The following is a 19,596-nucleotide window of genomic DNA, read 5'->3' on the forward strand; positions in this document are numbered from 1 at the left end:
AAGTCGGTTGGCAAGGAAGAGGAATACAGAGAACAGAGAAATAAGGTAAATTCACTTAAACGAACAAAAAAGATAAAATATTTTCGTGACCTAGCATCATCAAGTTCAAAGCAAAACTCAAAGAATATGGAAGGCAATAAATGAACTTACAAATAAAAAAGTTGCCAGTCATCCGAGTTGTATCAAGGACATATCTCCCGATGATTTAAACACACATTTTTCTAAAATAGCTGAAAATGTGATTAAAAATGATAAGTCCAAATTAAATGATTTGAAAGTTTTAGAAGAATTTTGCAAATCAAAACAAATTTCATGTCAAGCAAAAATTCCCCTTCTTACAGTACCTGAAGTTTTTCACGCACTTACACACCTCAAGCAAACAGGCACCCGGGGGCTCGATGGGCTTGATGGTAGGATTCTTAAATTGTCAGCCCCCGTAATTTCTGAAACACTTACCTACATTTACAATCTCTGTTTAGACAAAAAATATTTTCCAGTCGCCCTGAAACAGGCTAAAGTCATTCCTCTGTTTAAATCAGGTGACAAAAGAGACCCCTCAAATTATAGGCCAATTTCCATTTTGTCTGTGTTATCAAAACCACTGGAAAAGCATATCAACAAACACATCCTAACACATTTCAACCAAAACAACTTATTCCATCCTAAACAATCAGGATTTAGAGCTAAGCATTCCTGCCACACTGCCTTAATGTCTCTTGTTGATCAGTGGTTGGACAAAATAAACGATCATGATTTCTGTGGTGCCATTTTCGTAGACTTTGCAAAAGCCTTTGACGTAATTGATCACACATTATAGCTTAGAAAATTCGGTTTGTATGGCGTCGGATATGATACTGTTAGTTCATTCCTCTCTGACAGACAACAGACAGTTCTTACAAACACTAGAGCATCGAGCATGCAAGCTCTGTAGATTACGGTGTACCACAAGGATCGGTATTAGGACCTCTGCTCTTCTCAATATATGTTAATGACCTACATACATATGCGCTTCATGTACATAAACTTATATGTTCTACCATTAATGTTTTTATGTAACCTTTTTTTCTTTCTTTTTTTCCCTAGTCATAGTTATTACCAGCTATTGTGTTTTCAGCGTAGCAATAGGGTCCGATAGTCTAAATATCGGACCCTATTGCTACGCTGAAAACACAATAGCGATTATATAGCTGTTCTGACTTTGATTTGTTGTTCCAAACCGACAAAATGACAGTTTTTGAGTCGATGCGTTAATCTCAGGTTTTGATAGCAGACGCCGTTTCTTATGCGCATTAGTTTTGCGCAGGCGCCACACTGACTTTGGAAAAAAAACTCGATTTGACAACACAGCTGTTAAACAGCTTTTTATTAGTTCATTCGTATACAACAAAAAGAAGTTTGTGTTTTTTTCATTTTGAACAAGACTACTTATGAAGAAGACCAAAACACAACATCAACGGAAAACTAGAAACAACTGAAGAACTAGGATGCAACAAGGGGAGGAGAAGAGAACAGCTAATCCGTACAACGCGAGCAGACGGCAAGAAGTTTTCAGTTTGGGTGAATGGCATTTATACTTGTCTCGTCATGAAGCGAACTTTTCAACCTAAGTTATAAACGACTACATGAATGTTAGTGCCATGGGTTGTACATCAATACTTCAGGGGGGAAGTGGGGTATTTAGTGTGGAGTTACAGGATAAGATAAGCCGAATGCGAAACTGAGTTTGTGTTAGTCGGCAACTGAGCTCACACAGGCACACAAAAACGGCTGTTCCGTTTTACTCCCCTGTTTGTACTACATCTTTCGACTTTGGGCATTTTGTGGTGTTTAGGGACAGAAAATAATTGGTTTAGTCCTGTTTCATCGGGAAGTTAGCAGAAAAGGGTATGCTATCGACATTTGTAAAGCTGAAAAACATTCCCGAGAAGAATTTCAAGTTGTCAGTGTATGCTGTTGTCGATAGAAACATCGCCGCGTGGTACAGATGGGTAAACCGGAACCATGCGTCTTTGTTATTGACAATATGCTTTTGGATATTGAGTAAAATGGCCGACTTCCGTAGCATTATGCTTTGATGATCGGAAGAGACCATCCAATCACAGCCCCCGAATTCCCCCACGTGTTCATCAGAATAGCTATATTATAGTAAAATAGTTTAGTCCCTCTTTAGGGCGAGGGCCAGATGCAAAAAAGCATATCTATGCTTATTCTTGTCACCCTCGAAAAATACAGATTTGTCATTGTCATTGTCATTGTCTCACCAACACACACTGACACACACACACACACACACACACACTCTCTCTCTCTCTCTCTCTCTCTCTTTTTTTACAATTTTTTTTTTACGGTGTTGCATGTTTAAATTATTCAAAAGTATATTTTTAGCTGAACAAAACAAGCACCGAGTTGATGTCTTGTTGTACAAGCGGAAGCGGGAGGATAAAAACGACTTGTGTGTTCAATTATCCTGGAAATGCCACTAACGCGATCCCGGGTGCTTGAACCACAGGCGCTAGGCGGAAGGTATCGTTCACTGGACCACTACTTCCATAGTAGTCTTTCTATGGAAGTAGTGGTCCAGTGAACGATACCTTCCGCCTGTGCTTGAACTTGAAATATAACAACGCACTTTTTCCCAGCTCAGGACGAATGAAAAACGAATTACGCTCAGTTTTTAGTGTCTCATTATTTTCCTAGAACCAGAGGGGTTTGTATCATTAAAGTGTCTCACCGGGACTGGTCGATCGAAGTAGCCCGCTACATGTATCGCACGCCATAACCAGATTTATTATTTCCGACTACCGGCCCATGTTGACATCCATTTTCTAACATAATATCCATTTTCTCGACATGTCTGTTATCATGAGCTAACAGTCAGCATATCAAAAATAACGGTTTTATTACCGGTGAATTGCAACACAAATAATATTCGAAGGCGGTCCCGCGAGTAAAATTATTAACTTCGCTGGTTACCAGGTAAACAGAAGGCCGTTCAACATGCAGCACACTTTCAGCTGTCGCTCTCAAACAAACAAAACATGTCGTCTGCTACTGACAGTATCAGCGAGAGTTGCTTCCCTTTACTCATGTACTGAGCCCCTGGGCCCACCCGACGACAGAATTGGCTTTTTGTTACTTTTTTTCATGGAAAAATGCACGATTTAGAAATGAAAAAGTGTCACTAGGTACAAAAATTCACCCTGATACTTTCAATTCCATTAGTTTGGTTATCTTCCTCACTGTTAGCTTGATAAACAAAAGGAGTCTCACCTTGACCGTTATAACATTTAGCGGGTCAACTTAAATCAGTCCTGATTGGTTAATTAGCCCATCACGGTTCACTAAATAGTCACAAAGGGTATGATTGACCTGTCCCCGCCATACACTTTGATACAAGCGCCTGTGTCTAGAATCCTGCACATCATCTCTGAACACTGACCGACCAAAGCAAAATGTGCATCATTGTGTGTGTGTGTGTGTGTGTGTGTGTCAGTGTGTGTGTGTGTGTGTGTATGTGTGTGTGTGTGTGTGTATGGTGTGTGTGTGTGTGCGTGTGCGTGTGCGTGCGCGTGTGTGTGTGTGTGTGTGCGTGTGTGTGTGTGTGGTGTGTGTGTGTGTGTGTGTGAATGTGTGAATGTGTGAGTGCGTGCGTGCGTGTATGTGTGTATGTGTTTGTAAGTGTGTGTGTGTGTGTATGTGCGCGTGTCAGTGTGTGTGTGTGTGTGTGTGTATGTGTGTGTGTGTGTGTCCGAGGTTGTGTGTGCGAGCGTGCGTGCGTGCGTGCGTGCGTGCGCGTGCGTGCATGCGTAAGTGACGGTGTGTGTGTGCTTGCGTACGTGTGTGTGTGTGTGTGCATCAATTCAACTTGTTATACCACGTGCGTCTTCATCTGCCCATCAGCATGTCAGTTCATACACAGTCGTCGAGTGTTTATCACTATATTCACAATTAATAGACTCTCTTACACACGGTTATGGCATCTACTTTGGGATGCAGCACTCTTCGAGTGCCAGTTTATTAGGGCCTACCATCTCTTTCGGTTATTAACCTCCTTCGCCCGTAAGACTACTACGGCGACTTTCTCTCCGTTTTCTGTGAAATTCGTGGCTTGCTAGCTTCAGGGAACCTTTGAACATAAGTACTTTCATAAGACTGATGCTGTTTATCCAGTCTCTAATGTATTGCTATTGATTTGAACAGTTATTCATGTGTGTATTTTGTTCTGTTAAATTCGTTGCCAAGGACCATGAATCCTCTTAAAAGACAAGTGACGTAGTCTGATAATATGCCCCTTATGGTTTAACCGTCAATCATCAGTCCGATAATGCTCTTGTACATTTATTGCTTTTCATTTGGGCTGTACGTTGTCCGTTTGCTGTCTGTTTTGTTTTATTTCCTCACTCTAATCCGATTAAATGCATTTGTTAGTTGAAACTGAAATGGTGTGTGTCTGGATTTAAAAAGGTAATTTATCATGAAACAGAATGAACACTCTACAAAGCGATGGCTGGATGCAGAGTACGACAGTGATTATTCTACGAACCATAATTATGAACATCCATAAAGAATTATTTATCGTATTTTCCCAACCCCACACACACAAACAAATACAAGCACAGACAGACAGACAGACAGACAGACAGACACACACACACACACACAGACAGACAGACAAACACACACACACCACACACACACACACACACACACACACACACACACACACACACACACACTACGTACCGCCCCAACCCCCTCGGTCGCTAGAGTGGTTTTTTCCTTTGTTTCTTTATAGCTTTTGGCTGATATAATTATTGAAGGCTCTTTTATTTGTCAAAAGAACTAAACCCCTTAGATAGCTAGCACAAGACAATATCCCAAACCCAACCTCTCTAATCCCCCCTCCTCCCCAACAGAAAAGGCCGCTGTCACACCACAATGCATAGGCTATAGCAGATTGTTATTCGGTCATGCAGTAAATCAATCTCACAGAGAGAGAAAGACAGAGACAGAGACAGAGACAAACATACAGTAAGTCAATCACACAGAGAGAGAAAGACAGAGACCGAGACAGAGACAGAGACAGACATACAGTAAATCAATCTCACAGAGAGAGAAAGACAGAGACCGAGACAGAGACAGAGACAGACATACAGTAAATCAATCACACAGAGAGAGAAAGACAAAAGACAAAAGACAGAAACAGAGAGACAGACATACAGCCAAACTGACCGAGAAGGAGAGAGCTATCGTGACTCAGACAACAAGGACTCTAGGTCGATGCTTATTATCGGTAACAAATCTATTTTGTGTCTGCGACTGAACCAATTCTGACAGACCAATAACAGCTACGTGAAGCCATCAAAAGCATGACAACAACAATCTTGCCCAAAATAACCTAATCAATCAACAACTACACAGAAAGCTAATGAGGCCGCTGTTATGTCCAAGTTCACTAACTTCTGACTGCAGGTATGAAGCACGTCTGGCCTTAAATTTGGCTGGGGAAAAATAAAGAACAAAGTGGTGTTACCAGAAATAGCAATTCTGCGTTTTTGGCTCACGTAAGTGTAGCCTATGCGATCGTAACTTTGTCTGTCTGTGCGTTTGTGCGTGCGTGTGTGCGTGTGTGACAGTGTGTGTGTGCGTGTGTATGTCTGTGGTAGAAACTTTAACATTTCCGAGTCTATGTGTGAGTGGTTATCCAAGACTATGGATAAAGCTCGCATAAGATTACGTCACGGTCAAAAGTGTTTGACGTCAATTAATGCATCATGACGGCATGCCTCCCTGTAGTCTTTCTCTCTCGCGTGGTGTGTGTGGTCTCGGTCATTGTTATTTTGAGCGGGCCGAGACTATTTGGCAGTCGTGTCCCTGTAAGTAGGCTACATGCAGACAGACAGATCTAGATCTAGTGTCTCTCTTTCTTGCACAGTTTCACCTATGCTTACTGTGTGTGTGTGTGTGTGTGTGTGTGTGTGTGTGTGTGTGTGTGTGTGTGCGTGTGTGTGTGTGTGTATGTGTGACGGAGTGATTGAGTTTGTGTTACTGTTTGTCTATTTCTTACGTGAGCCTTGAAGGCTTCGCCTCTTGTTATTTTGGCATTCATAAATTGTAAATTTGGACAGAAAGTTGAAAATAAGTGTGTATGTCTCTGATTGAAGTCCCACGAAATGAGGTAAAGATTCTGTCCTTGGAGAACCCACACATGCAAGCCTGATATTTTGCTTGGTCAAGTTCTATGGTTTATTCCCCGGATACCCCTCGCGGCAATTCTGAATAAGCTCAGGTGCCGTCACACCTTCTTTTATCCTCACTAAAATACCGGCTAATTTATGTATACCCATCCACACATTCAAGAATCATCACATCATGTCCCAAATAGTTTCTTAGACTGGGGACAAAAAAACACAAACAAATAGACAGAGATATTCAAGACATATCGTTGTGTGGAACTGTCTGTGTCTAAGAATTCATAACCACACTGCTGTTTTAGTAATGGTGCAAGGCACAACTCTACATCCTTCGACGAAAACAATTTGTTGTTGTTGGAAGGAACATGTCGGGGCCTTTCTCACACAGATACATCCAGGCAAGTTCAGTTAGGTTCTTGTAACACGGCTGGTCAGTTGGTGTGTGAGGGGTGTGGTATCTAAGTTGGTCGTGCACTGGACGTACACAGGTTAACTATACGTGCAGACTCACATACGGTATCCATGTCCAAACCCCGTGTCACGAAAAAGGTCTCGGTCATTCTTCGGACAGAAGTCAGTGCAGAGGTGTGATGCAATGTGTGCGTGTGAGTACGTGTGTTTGTATGTACATGCGTGCGTTTGTGTCAGCGTGCGTGCGCCTGTGTGTTTGTGACTGTGTGTGCTCAAATTTCATTGATAGTTATGTCCTGTTAAATGTTTTGTGTGGAATCTAAGTTGGTCGTGCTGTGACTGGACGGACACGGGTCAACTTGACGTGCAGACTCACAGACGGTATCCATGTCCAAATCCCGTGTCACCCCTGTGGCACGGAAAAGGTCTCGGTCATTCTTCGGACAGAAGTGCAGAGGCGTGTTGCAGTGTGTGCGTGTGCGCGTGAGTACTTGTATTTGTGTATACATGCGTGCGTTTGTGTGCGCGTGCGTGCGTCTGTGTGCTTGTGACTGTGTGTGCTCAAATTCCGTTGATAGATATGTCCTGTTAAATGTTACTTCGATGTACCACCCGTTTTTCTCTTTTTTTTAAAGGGTGTATGCTCGGTGTGTTTTTTCTTTTGTTTGCTTGCTTGTTATTAATTTATAGTTTGTTTCGTCTGTTTGCGGGATTAATCTGTGTTTACGAAGACCATGACTTTTCAATGTTCTGGTTGTGTCTCTATACACACACAAAACAGCATATTGATATCTGTAGAAAGTCCAGTCTACTTCGCAATTGGTGGATTGCAACTGTGTAAGTACTACCCTCGAGGCTCTTTGAACAAATTCCTTCGTCAGTTATTGTTGCTGTTCTCAAGCCTAATTTTCTATCTCATTGTTCCGTTTCCAGTTAAATGTCTTGGCGCGACAATTGATCTTTCTTTTTCACATGAGTTATTTTCAGGTTCAGTCTCTTTCTGACATCACTTCCGCTGTCGTCATTTCTTGAGTGACGACTCGGTGGACCTTCGGAGGATGGACTTTTAAGTCTCTCTCTGACGTCACTTTCGCAGTCCTCATCTCTTGAGTGCCGACTTGGTGGACCTTCGGGGGATAGACTTTTAGTATCTTTCTGACGTCACATCCACTGTCGTTATTTCTTGAGAGCCGACTTGGTGGACCTTCGAAGGATGGACTTCTTGCCGGGTGTACCGGTCTTGCCCTTACGCTTCTCCTTGTGGAAGACGTCGTCATCACCCTCGGACATGTGGTGTCGTCTGCCACTCTGGCTCAGGCTGTCGGACTGGTCGAGGTCCACGTCCTGGTTCAGTGTGTCTGCAACCAAGAGTTAATTATGCACGATGTTCAGAAATAACTCTGTTGAGTTTGTATGGGATGCGAAGGCAGAGTGAATACTCTTACTTTTAGTGAGTCAAACTTTCCCACGTGACACTATAGGCCAGTCACAAGCCGCGAGGGGTGTGTCCAAAACACGCGGACAAGGAGCACGTGTAAACGCAAGCCTCGCTAAAACAGCGGCAAGAGCATTTACTCTTTCACAACCTATACAAACCCGATAGAGTTATTTCTGGAGTTCGTCCGATTTCTGCTTGTAAATCTGCAGTCAAGAAAACGTAGGAAATATATTTATATTAGATTGAACGTGTCTACAACCAGACGCCTCAGTGAGTATATTTTCTGGGTGGCGCTAGTTCAGCAAGTCTGCAATGAAAACTACACTTCCTGGTTCAATCTGTCTGCAAGTAAGAGTACATTATACAGTTAATGTATTGGTATGTCTGCAATCAAGAGTGCATTCAGTTTTTCCTTGTTCAAACACAGTATGCATTCAACAAAATGTATCAGTGCTGAATCATACACCATTTTGGATTTTAGACTGGTATCGCAAAGAATCTATATTGCAGAAGTATTGAATTGAATTGAATTAAACTTTATTTTACAAGGATTAAGATTTAAGGCTATGCCTTGTCTTACCATCTGTCCTTGTACATCAGAGTAGTCAGTAGGTATTTCCATGTATTGCAAAATTCAGAATCGAACTTTAAAACAAAGTACCTGACACGGGCAAGCAGAATGAACAAGACTTGATTATGATGGGAGACAACTTTGATTCGCTCGTGCGAGCCTTGATATGCAAATTTGTCTCCCTTTAACCATTTTCCTTTGTCAGCTTTATTTGTGCCTAGTTTTGCGGCGTGTCTGCCGTGATTCTCCAGAGTTGACAAAAGTCGTGTGAAGCGATATAGACACATTTAGTCAATCTGACGGCCTGAAACTAAAAGTTTGACACGAAAAACTAAATTTGTCAAAAATATTAAAAATAGAAACGTCTGTGTCAGGATATATCATCTGGGAAGAATGCACATGTAAAAATTCCTAATGATAAACATCTGTCCCGTAGTTTTCCTAGGATTGCTCTCCAACACACACACACACACACACACCATCACACCTCGTCTCGATTCCCAGGCTACCTGAAAACGTTGGTCAAAACTGACTACCGTGACATGCAAACCCGTGCGAAAAGCTTACCGAGGAATTCGCGGTCGTTGCGTAGACTGGTCAGGTGGGGCGTGAAGACAGGTCTGTCATTGTCTGCGCTGATGTTGTCGTCTGTTGCTGTCACACCATCTGGCGGGATCAGAGACATTGTCGACATTTTCACCAGTTGTCATTCATAACAAGCTGGGTAACAAAAACAATGTCTCACGCTTCCTTCCTCGACCGGCCTTACTAACTCAAGCGTGAGAGACATTGCATGAACCACGTCCTCCACACATTTCTAGTACGTGTTTTCGGCTTCTAGTGCGTACAAATCACGGGTTAACAACTGTTCCCTTTACACATTCTACAAGCCAACAAACATCTTATAATATTGCTATTTCATATGTTACGTGGATTTCCATTGGTCAATTGGGCAAAACTGAGCTCAGTGCAAAAGTGATATCGACGACATTTCCGTCGATATCAGTTTTGATATCGACGACCTCTTTATTGCTTCCCCACTTAAAAAACAAAAACACCTAAATTTAAAAACAAACAAATATATATGAAAATGTAATTATCCCAGAATTTAGTTGAGCAAGTGACTAAAGACTCCCGTCGCGATATAACTTTGAATGGTTGAAAACGACGTTAAACACCAAATAAAGAAAGAAAGACTAACGACTTTTTGAAAGAAAAGACATTTTAAAATACTGAAAAGTACAAGAAAAGAGTGAACAAAAAGAAATAATAATCAGAGGGAGGGATATGGAACAGCCCAAACTGAGACAAATACTCTTTAATTTATTTACAGTAAATACAAAATGTCCAGAGAATTAGCAATATATCTAACATTGACTGACTGTGTGATGATATCTTCTGCTATTGGTCTGTTTCGACAGTGATATCAAAATCTCGACCTCCGGTCTCGATTTTGATATCACTGTCTCAACAGACCATAGCAGAAGATATCATCACATAGTCCGTCAATATTGGGTATTATCGTTTGACAAATGATAATGAGTTTAAGTTCTAATAATGTACGCATATTTTTGCAGCTTTTCAATGAAAAGAGCCTGAAGATTGTGATGTAAACTTACAAAATCTATAGGGGAAAAAACAGGCAAGGAGATTGCGCAATGGCTCGAGGATGGTACGTTAAAAATAATTTGTTGAGGTATGTTGTTGTTGTTGTTGTTGTTGTTGTTGTTGTTGTTGTTGTTGTTGTTGTTGAATCGGCACAGAATTCGTTATAAGAGGACCTTTCAGAGTCCAGTTAGTCTAACGCCGAAAAGCAAAGCTCAGTCATATTCCTAGAACGACTTCAAAACGGTTTAAATAAAGTGTTTAAAACTCACTCTGTACAGTTAGCAGCACCAATGTTTCTCGTTCTTTCAAGAAGTCCGATCCGTAATCTGATGGGAAGTTTCTCAAGTTTTTCACCACGCCTCGCTCGTCCGAGACATCCACCACTTCTGGAAGAATAGAACATTATTGTAATGGAGAGTGTAACAGAGGATGGTCAAAGGACAGCGGTTCTTGGCTTGGACATCAAATGACCACAGGAGTGAATGAATTGTTATACATACAGAAACTGACATACACACACTCACTCACCCAGTCACATTCCCGGACGCACGCGCGCACGCACACACACACACACAGCCACACAGACACAGACACACACACACACACACACAGACACACACACACAGAGACACACACAGACACACACACACACAGACACACACAGACACAGCCACACAGACACAGCCACACAGACACAGACACACACACACAGCCACACACAAACACACACAGGTTTACTGTAAAATACGTGACATGCCCGGACGCACGCGCGCACGCACACACACACACACACACACAGCCACACAGGCACACACACACACAGCCACACAGACACACACACAGCCACACACACATACACATACACATACACACACACACACACTGACACACACACACACACACACACACACACACACACACACACACACACACACACACACACACACACACAGGTTTACTGTAAAATACGTCCACAATGAAGAAGGAGGTAGATAAGTATGGGGGTACAAGGGGAGAGGGATGAGGGACGGAGAAACTGAAGAAAAGAACAAGTCGCGTAAGGCGAAATTACTATATTTAGTCAAGCTGTGGAACTCACAGAATGAAACTGAACGCACTGCATTTTTTCACAGTGACCGTAGTCCGCCGCTTGTGCAAAACGGAGTGAAACTGACGAGCCTGTTTAGCGCGGTAGTGGTTTCGCTGTGCTGCATAGCACGCTTTTCTGTGCCTCTCTTCGTTTTAACTTTCTGAGCGTGTTTTTAATCCAAACATATCATATGTATATATTTTTGGAATCAGGAACCGACAAGGAATAAAATGAAATTGTTTTTAAATCGATTTCAGAAATTTTATTTTAATCATAATTTGTATATTTTTAATTTTCAGAGCTTGCTTTTAATCCGAATATAACATATTTATATGTTTTTGGCATCAGACAATGATGAAGAATAAGATGAACGTTATTTTGGATCATTGTTTAAAAAAATAATTTTAATTACAATTTTCAGATTTTTAATGACCAAAGTCATCAATTAATTTTTAAGCCTCCAAGCTGAAATGCAATACCGAAGTCCGGGCTTCGTCGAAGATTGCTTGGCCAAAATTTCAATCAATTTGATTGAAAAATGAGGGTGTGACAGTGCCGCCCCAACTTTTACAAAAATCCCGGATATGACGTCATCAGTCAAAGACATCTATCGAAAAAATGAAACAAACGTCCGGGGATATCATACCCAGGAACTCTCATGTCAAATTTAATAAAGATCGGTCCAGTAGTTTACTCTGAATCGCTCTACACACACGCACGCACAGACAGACAGACAGACAGACAGACACACACACACACACACACACACACACACACACACACACAGACACACAGACACACACAGACAGACACACATACACCACGATCCTCGTCTCGATTCCCCCTCTATGTTAAAACATTTAGTCAAAACTTGACTAAATGTAAAAAAAACAAGTCGCGTAAGGCGAAAATACAACATTTAGTCAAGCTGTCGAACTCACAGACTGAAACTGAACGCACTGCATTTATTTCACCATGACCGTATACTCGTAGCATCGTCAGTCCACCAGTGAAATGGCAGTGAAATTGGTAAGCCAGCTAGAATAGCGCGGTAGTGGTTGGGCTGAGGAGGATAGCACGCTTAACTTTCTGAGCTTGTTTTTAATCCAAACATATCATATCTATGTTTTTGGAATCAGGAACCAACAAGGAATAAGATTAAATTGTTTTTAAATCGATTTTGGAAATTTGATTTTAATAATAATTTTTAATAATTTTCAGAGCTTGTTTTTTATCCAAATGTAACATATCTATATATTTTTGGAATCAGAAAATGATGAAGAATAAGATACAATTAGTTTTCGTTCGTTTTATGAAAAAATATTTTTAATTACAATTTTCAGATTTTTAATGACCAAAGTCATTAATTAAATGTTAAGCCTCAAAGCTGAAATGCAATACCAAAGTCCTGCCTTTGTCGAAGATTACTTAACCAAAATTTCAATCAATTTCATTGAAAAATGAGGGTGTGACAGTGCCGCCTCAACTTTTACAAAAAGCCGGATATGACGCCATCAAAGACATTTATCGAAAAAATGAAAAAATTGTCTGGGGATATCATTCCCAGAAACTGTCATGTGAAGTTTTATGAAGATCAGTCCAGTAGTTTACTCTGAATCGCTCTACACACACGCACACACACACACACATACACCACACACACACACACACACACACACACACACACACACACACACACACACACACGCACACACACACACACATACACCACAACCCTCGTTTCGATTCTATGTTAAAAACGAGAAAAAAGAGAATTTACAGATAGACAGACAGACAGACAAACAAACAGGCATACGGAGAAGCATAACTGACAGGCAGAGAGTGACCGACAGAAAGAGGATGGGAGTTGGGGTGCAGGTTCAGCTAGTTTAAAAAAAAAAAATTAACAACAACTGGCTATCGTGTTTTTGTCACAATTTGTTTTTATGGTTATACACAATGTTTACTCACCCTTTTCGCCACAGCCGCAGTTTAACTTGATGTTTTCCAAAAGGTTCTCATTTTTGGAGTGAGGGTTGAAGATTTTTCTCTGGTCGTCTGAAACGTATCAAATGCTCGCAGCATTACAAAGATGCAGTAGAGGACTCTGTCTGTCTGTCTGTCTGTCTGTCTGTCTGTCTGTCTGTCTGTCTGTCTCTCTCTCTCTCTCTCACTCTCAAATGCCCGTCTCAGTTTCACACACACACACACACAACCACACACACACACACTGACACACACACACACACACACACACACACACACACACACACACACTTTCAAAGAAATCTATCGAGCGTGTAACGAGACTTGGATAATTCAAAGAATTCCGTGTACGGTTGAACGAAGACTTTTGTTCCCATGCGGAATTGAGCTTGTAATAATTGCTTTTCTCTCGCGTAATTTGAATTGAATGAATACTTGGTCGTTTGCAAGTCAAGACCAAAGGCGGTGGTATATCCCCCCCCCCCCCCCCCCCACCCGCCTCTCTCTCTTTCTCCCACACAGATACAAATGCCCGTCTTTCACACACACACACACATACACACACACACACGCGCACACACACTCACACACACACACCCCCCACACACACACACACATGCTCTCTCTTTCTCTCTCTTACACAGGCTAGACTGGCGCGCAAAGGGGGTGGGTGGGGGCTGAAAGGTGTTGGCGAGAGAAAGAGAGAGAGGGGGAGAAGAGAGAGAGAGAGAGAGATGGGGAGGGAGAGAGAGAGAGGGGGGGGGGGAGAGATTCATCTTACCTCCGTATCTGACTGTGACAAACATGATGCGTAGTTGGCGTACTTGCAAGCGAATTCCAAAATCAACAACAAAACCAGAACACAGAAATTGTTTTTAAAAGCACCTTTGGGTGAAACCAAAATTTTCTGAGCAGGCAAACTGGTCTTTTCTTGGGTCAGATTCTGACTTCAAAACGCCGTACAGTAGTCCTGAGAATCATATAATAACTCTACACCAGTATGTTGAACCACAGAAGAAAAGCCGTTGTGAAGAACCCACACAAAGTCCAACAAGAATCCTTTATCCGCCGTTTTTCAAAACGCCCAGAAAAAAAACTCACACAAAACAAATCCACCAAGAATCCGTGAGAAAATCAGTCACCTGTCGTAGGTTGAAGTCATGGTGCCTGCAGAAGACGATCGATATATAGCAGGTTTTCTCTGATCGGATCTCGCACCACTGGTATCGATCATACAAGGTAGCGCTGACTGTTTTTATCCATGACAGCAAGCGAAAGGACACGGGACGTTTCAAAGACTCGCTGGATGGAGACGGCTGTGGGGTCGATCGAACCGTCACTGAGTCAGTGTTGACTATGATGTTGATTCTGTAGGTTATAAATGCGTACGGTGGTCACTGTCGTTGTTGATGACACTGATGGTGTTGTAGCTAGGTCATGTCGCGTGGTCACTTTCGTTGTTGGTTCAGCGGTGATGGTGGTGACACTGATGGTGTTGGTGGTGACACTGATGGTGTTGGTGGTGACACTGATGGTGTTGGTGGTGACACTGATGGTGTTGGTGTTGACACTGATGGTGTTGGTGTTGACACTGATGGTGTTGGTGGTGACACTGATGGTGTTGGTGGTGAGTCTGATGGTGTTGGTGGTGACACTGATGGTGTTGGTGGTTTGTAAACACTGTCGTAAGTTTGTAATTTTTTACCTGCACACACAAGAGTTTTTGACACATAAGATCATTAGTTTCTGATTAGTGACTCCAACAATAAAAACGTTACGATACCTAAATTCAGATTATAACCCCATCGATTATAAAATCCAAATGGCTCCTTCCCTTTTACAAGAATAGACAATCACAAAAATAACATTTCGCGGGTAGGGCTGTTTTCTCGTTTTTTTATATTTAGTCAAGTTTTGACTAAATATTTTAACATCGAGGGGGAATCGAAACGAGGGTCGTGGTGTATGTGCGTGTGTGCGTGTGTGTGTGTGTCTGTGTGTGTGTGTGTGTAGAGCGATTCAGACTAAACTACTGGACCGATCTTTATGAAATTTGACATGAGAGTTCCTGGGTATGAAATCCCCGAACGTTTTTTTCATTTTTTTGATAAATGTCTTTGATGACGTCATATCCGGCTTTTCGTGAAAGTTGAGGCGGCACTGTCACGCCCTCATTTTTCAACCAAATTGGTTGAAATTTTGGTCAAGTACTCTTCGACGAAGCCCGGGGTTCGGTATTGCATTTCAGCTTGGTGGCTTAAAAATTAATTAATGACTTTGGTCATTAAAAATCTGAAAATTGTAAAAAAAATTAAAAATTTATAAAACGATCCAAATTTACGTTTATCTTATTCTCCATCATTTGCTGATTCCAAAAACATATCAATATGTTATATTTGGATTAAAAACAAGCTCTGAAAATTAAATATATAAAAATTATTATCAAATTTTTTTTTTCGAAATCAATTTAAAAACACTTTCATCGTATTCCTTGTCGGTTCCTGATTCCAAAAATATATAGATATGATATGTTTGGATTAAAAACACGCTCAGAAAGTTAAAACGAAGAGAGGTACAGAAAAGCGTGCTATCCTTCTTAGCGCAACGAATACCCCGCTCTTCTTGTCAATTCCACGGGCACTGCCTTTGCCACGGGCGGTGGAGTGACGATGCTACGAGTATACGGTCTTGCTGCGTTCAGTTTCATTCTGTGAGTTCGACAGCTACTTGACTAAATATTGTATTTTCGCCTTACGCGACTTGTTTTAGAATACAATTAATTTGACACTGATAATGTTTGTAAAACATCAACAACAGCTTGGCAACAATAACAGTAAACACCACAAGAAATGTGGGCAATTAAACCCCTCTAAGCTCTCAATATTGATATCTTAACAAATTTAAACTCATTTGGTTTCTGGATAAATTGCTTGAGACGTCAAAACACCGCCTAATCGCTAATAACCGCGAAAAAAGAAAAGCTTCGATCCTAATTGTGACGCAATTTTAGACACGGAGTCTTCACTGCGAACCACTTGAACACTTACAGCCACAAAGGTAATGTTCACAATCACAGTGAAAAGTCATCTAACTCATAATAACAATGACTAAAGCCACTTAACACATAATAAGTTACAAGTCAATCAAAACCCAGTTGACTCAGGACTGTTGAAATGAACACCGTCCACAAATGGACATTCTCAAAATGACAATCAGCAGATGTTGACAACAAAATCAACATTACAAATGCGTTTTAATGTTGTGTGTGCAATAAACAACAATAGTAATTAAGTTAACAGACCTAGCTATCTGTTCTGAGAGTAATCACCTCTAGCAACTTAGAATTTATCTGCTAGCTCAGAGACATTTGCTCCCCTCTCTCTGGTCTGGCTTGCCTATAATCCGCGGTATAATTCTTCTGTATGTCTTATATCATCAATAGCCTCTTGCCCTCACTTGCCTCGGTTTCTTCACAGTGAACTTCACAGCTGCGCTTAGGTTGTCACTGCTATCGAGTATCGCTTGATCCATTAGCGACACAGGTACAATAACGTCTTTGTGGCAATGCTTGCAATTCTACGGAACGCTTGGAATACGACAGAAAAATCACCAATGCTTTCAGCTTTCATGCAACTTTTATGGGTAAGGCAGCGCCACACAAAGGCGTTTTATAGCAGATCAATGCAACACTTTTCGCGACAGCTACAATCGACCCATGTTCAATAACAGTGACAGGGTTACTCAGTGTTTGAAAACCGATCAGTTACTGATCGCTTTGGGTTTCGCCAAGCTGGGGCTTGTTATCCTTCATTCACTGTCAACATAAACTCCTACCCCCTTTCCCGCTCCGTCTACCCTTTCGGTGCCCCCTCCCACCCACCTCCCCCCCCCCCCCCCCCCCCCCGGCCCAGAAACAGAAGACGACGTTTCCGAGTTGTTTGTTTATTTGTTAGTTTGTTTGTTGTTGTTGTTGTTCGATTTGGTCTAAAATACTGGAGTGTCGTCTTGCATGCCCAAATGTGCAGACCTGTACGTAAGTCCAAACTAAAAATAAATGTTTAAAACTTGTTTGTTTGGAATTGAAATCGCAAATTAGACTGTGTCGATCACTGTTGACGCAGATTATGTTTCCAGATCAATATTCTTCGTTAATGTAAATGTAAATTGATAATCTTAACATTTGCCTTCTTCGCACGATTTCAGATAGTCAGACTGGCAATCACAGCTTTATTCAGTAAGAAATGACAAAACGAAAGTTTCAGTCAGCTCCTAACAAAGACACGGCACCTCCATAAAAGAGAGACACGCCTTTTTAGCATACATATATATATATAATATGCACACTTAGAGGCAGGATCACACACACGATTTCTATACTGTTCAAAAAAAGAAACGCATAGTTGCTACTTGCCAAATTTGTTTTTATTTTTCGAAAAAATTAACAGAAAATCCAATATTTAGATTATTTGTTTGAAATTTGGTATGGACACAGTTGAATGCACACACAGTTCATTTGCATCTTCAAATCAATCAGTCAATCAATACGATTGGGTGCCGAGGCTGTCAAGTCAGTAGGGGGTGTGACTGCCTTGAGCAGCAACAACTGCCCGGCACCTTCTGGGCATGGACTGGATCAGATGCCGGATATCTTGCTGTGGGATGGTGTCCCACTCCTCCTGAAGTGCCTGCAATAGATCGCGGTGATTTGCCGGCGCTTCTTCTCGCCTGCGCACACGTCTGTCCAATTCATCCCAGAGGTGTTCTATCGGGTTCATGTCTGGCGACATGGATGGCCAGGGAAGCACCTGGACATGGTGGTCGGTGAGGAACTGGGTGGTGAGTCGTGCTGTGTGCGGGCGAGCGTTGTCCTGCTGGAATATGGCATCCTGGTCAGCCAGAAGAGGAAGGGCGTGTGGGCGCAGAATTTCCTCCACGTATCGCTGGGCAGTTATGCGCCCTTGGACGTGCACCAGGGTGCTCCTTCCAGCGGTATTGATCGCCCCACACACCATGACGCCTCCACCACCATGAACGGGTGCCTCATCCACACAGTTGGGCGCGTAACGTTCGTTTACTCTCCGGTAGACCCTCCTCCGACCATCATGTCGCTGGAGCAGGAAGTAGGACTCGTCGCTGAACCACACGTGTCTCCAGTGATTCCGGACGGTCCAGCGAAGGTGCTGGTTGCCCCACTGCACTCGGTTCTGGCGATGGCTGTGGGTGAGGACAGCTCCTCTGTGAGGTCTGCGAGCTCTCAAACCAGCTTCATGCAGGCGGTTCCGCACGGTCTGGTCCGATAATCGGTGTGGCCCGGGGAGAGCCTGGACAGAAGATGAGGCCGACAGGAAACGATTCCGGAGGTGGCGGAGCCGTATGAAGCGGTCGTGAGCAGCAGTTGTCGCCCTTGGTATTCCCGCTCGTGGCAAGTCAGCAACGGAGCCAGTGGCTTGAAACCTGACCCACAGTCTACTGATGGTGCTCTGGGACACGTGGAAGTGCCTGGCGATTGCACTTTCACTTTAGCCTGCTTGTAAACGACCCAATGCAATTTGGCGGTCTTCTCTGCTCAATCGGGCCATCTTTCGTCGCTGAATTGTCGTCTGATTTCTTTGTGGCGAACAATCCGCTTTTATGGGTTTTGGAAGACATGGTGAGAGCTCAATATTCCCCGAGTTTCACGAGATTACACTGAAGCATGACGAGTGGTCATGCCAAATGAGCAATTTTGACATTGTAGCCACTGATAACGCATGCGTCACGTACAGAGCTCACTTGTGGCAATGGACGAAAGGTCGACGACCAGATAAACATTTTCTGCAGTTTGGTGGATATCCTTGTAGCCATATAACTAAATTAACCAAAGCTATGCGTTTCTTTTTTTGAACAGTATAAGATGTCGGCATGGAAAAATTGTGCAGTTTTTTCATTCTAAACGACGATATGTACATTGTTTTGTCACATTCAGCTTAAAAATAGTTTGCATAGATTGAGAAATGTTTCAGTTATGAAAATAACAACTGCTTGGATTGTAAAAAGAAGTCTAGAAAATGGACTGTTTTGGTGCGTTAGTGCAAAACACAATTGGCATAATTATACATTGTTAATTTTAATTGAACACGATTCGGATATTATCAGCAGCAAGTGATTGGCAAGTGGAACTGTAAACAGATGTTAAAGACAGTGGGTTTGAGAAATAGTAAAATATAGTTTGATACATGTAGTAACGATTGTTATGCACGCTGACATTGTTAATGGAGTATCATTGCTACGAGAATGATTGTTGCATAGTTAAATTGTA

At 42.1% G+C, this 19,596-nt stretch overlaps 1 protein-coding gene across 3 annotated transcripts in view; it reads right to left on the minus strand.

The window, feature by feature from the left end:
• Positions 1–5,271: 5,271 nt before the first annotated feature.
• Positions 5,272–19,596, minus strand: part of LOC138953924 (uncharacterized protein CXorf65 homolog) — a 21,098-nt gene continuing 6,773 nt past the window's right edge. The window contains exons 1-6 of one of the 3 annotated variants that reach the window (XM_070325914.1): positions 16,627–16,760; positions 14,080–15,003; positions 13,284–13,370; positions 10,492–10,608; positions 9,182–9,280; positions 5,272–7,963 (exon numbers count right to left, since the gene is read on the minus strand). In XM_070325914.1, the coding sequence (XP_070182015.1) occupies positions 7,782–7,963; positions 9,182–9,280; positions 10,492–10,608; positions 13,284–13,370; positions 14,080–14,104 (510 nt within the window). In that variant the 5' untranslated portion in view covers positions 14,105–15,003; positions 16,627–16,760 and the 3' untranslated portion in view covers positions 5,272–7,781. Of the gene's footprint in view, positions 7,964–9,181; positions 9,281–10,491; positions 10,609–13,283; positions 13,371–14,079; positions 15,004–16,599; positions 16,761–19,596 lie in introns of those variants that run through there. The other 2 variants (XM_070325913.1, XM_070325915.1) reach the window with 2 other exon arrangements.

Source organism: Littorina saxatilis, linkage group LG17, assembly GCF_037325665.1.
Source record: "Littorina saxatilis isolate snail1 linkage group LG17, US_GU_Lsax_2.0, whole genome shotgun sequence".
In the NCBI taxonomy this organism is placed as follows: domain Eukaryota; kingdom Metazoa; phylum Mollusca; class Gastropoda; order Littorinimorpha; family Littorinidae; genus Littorina; species Littorina saxatilis.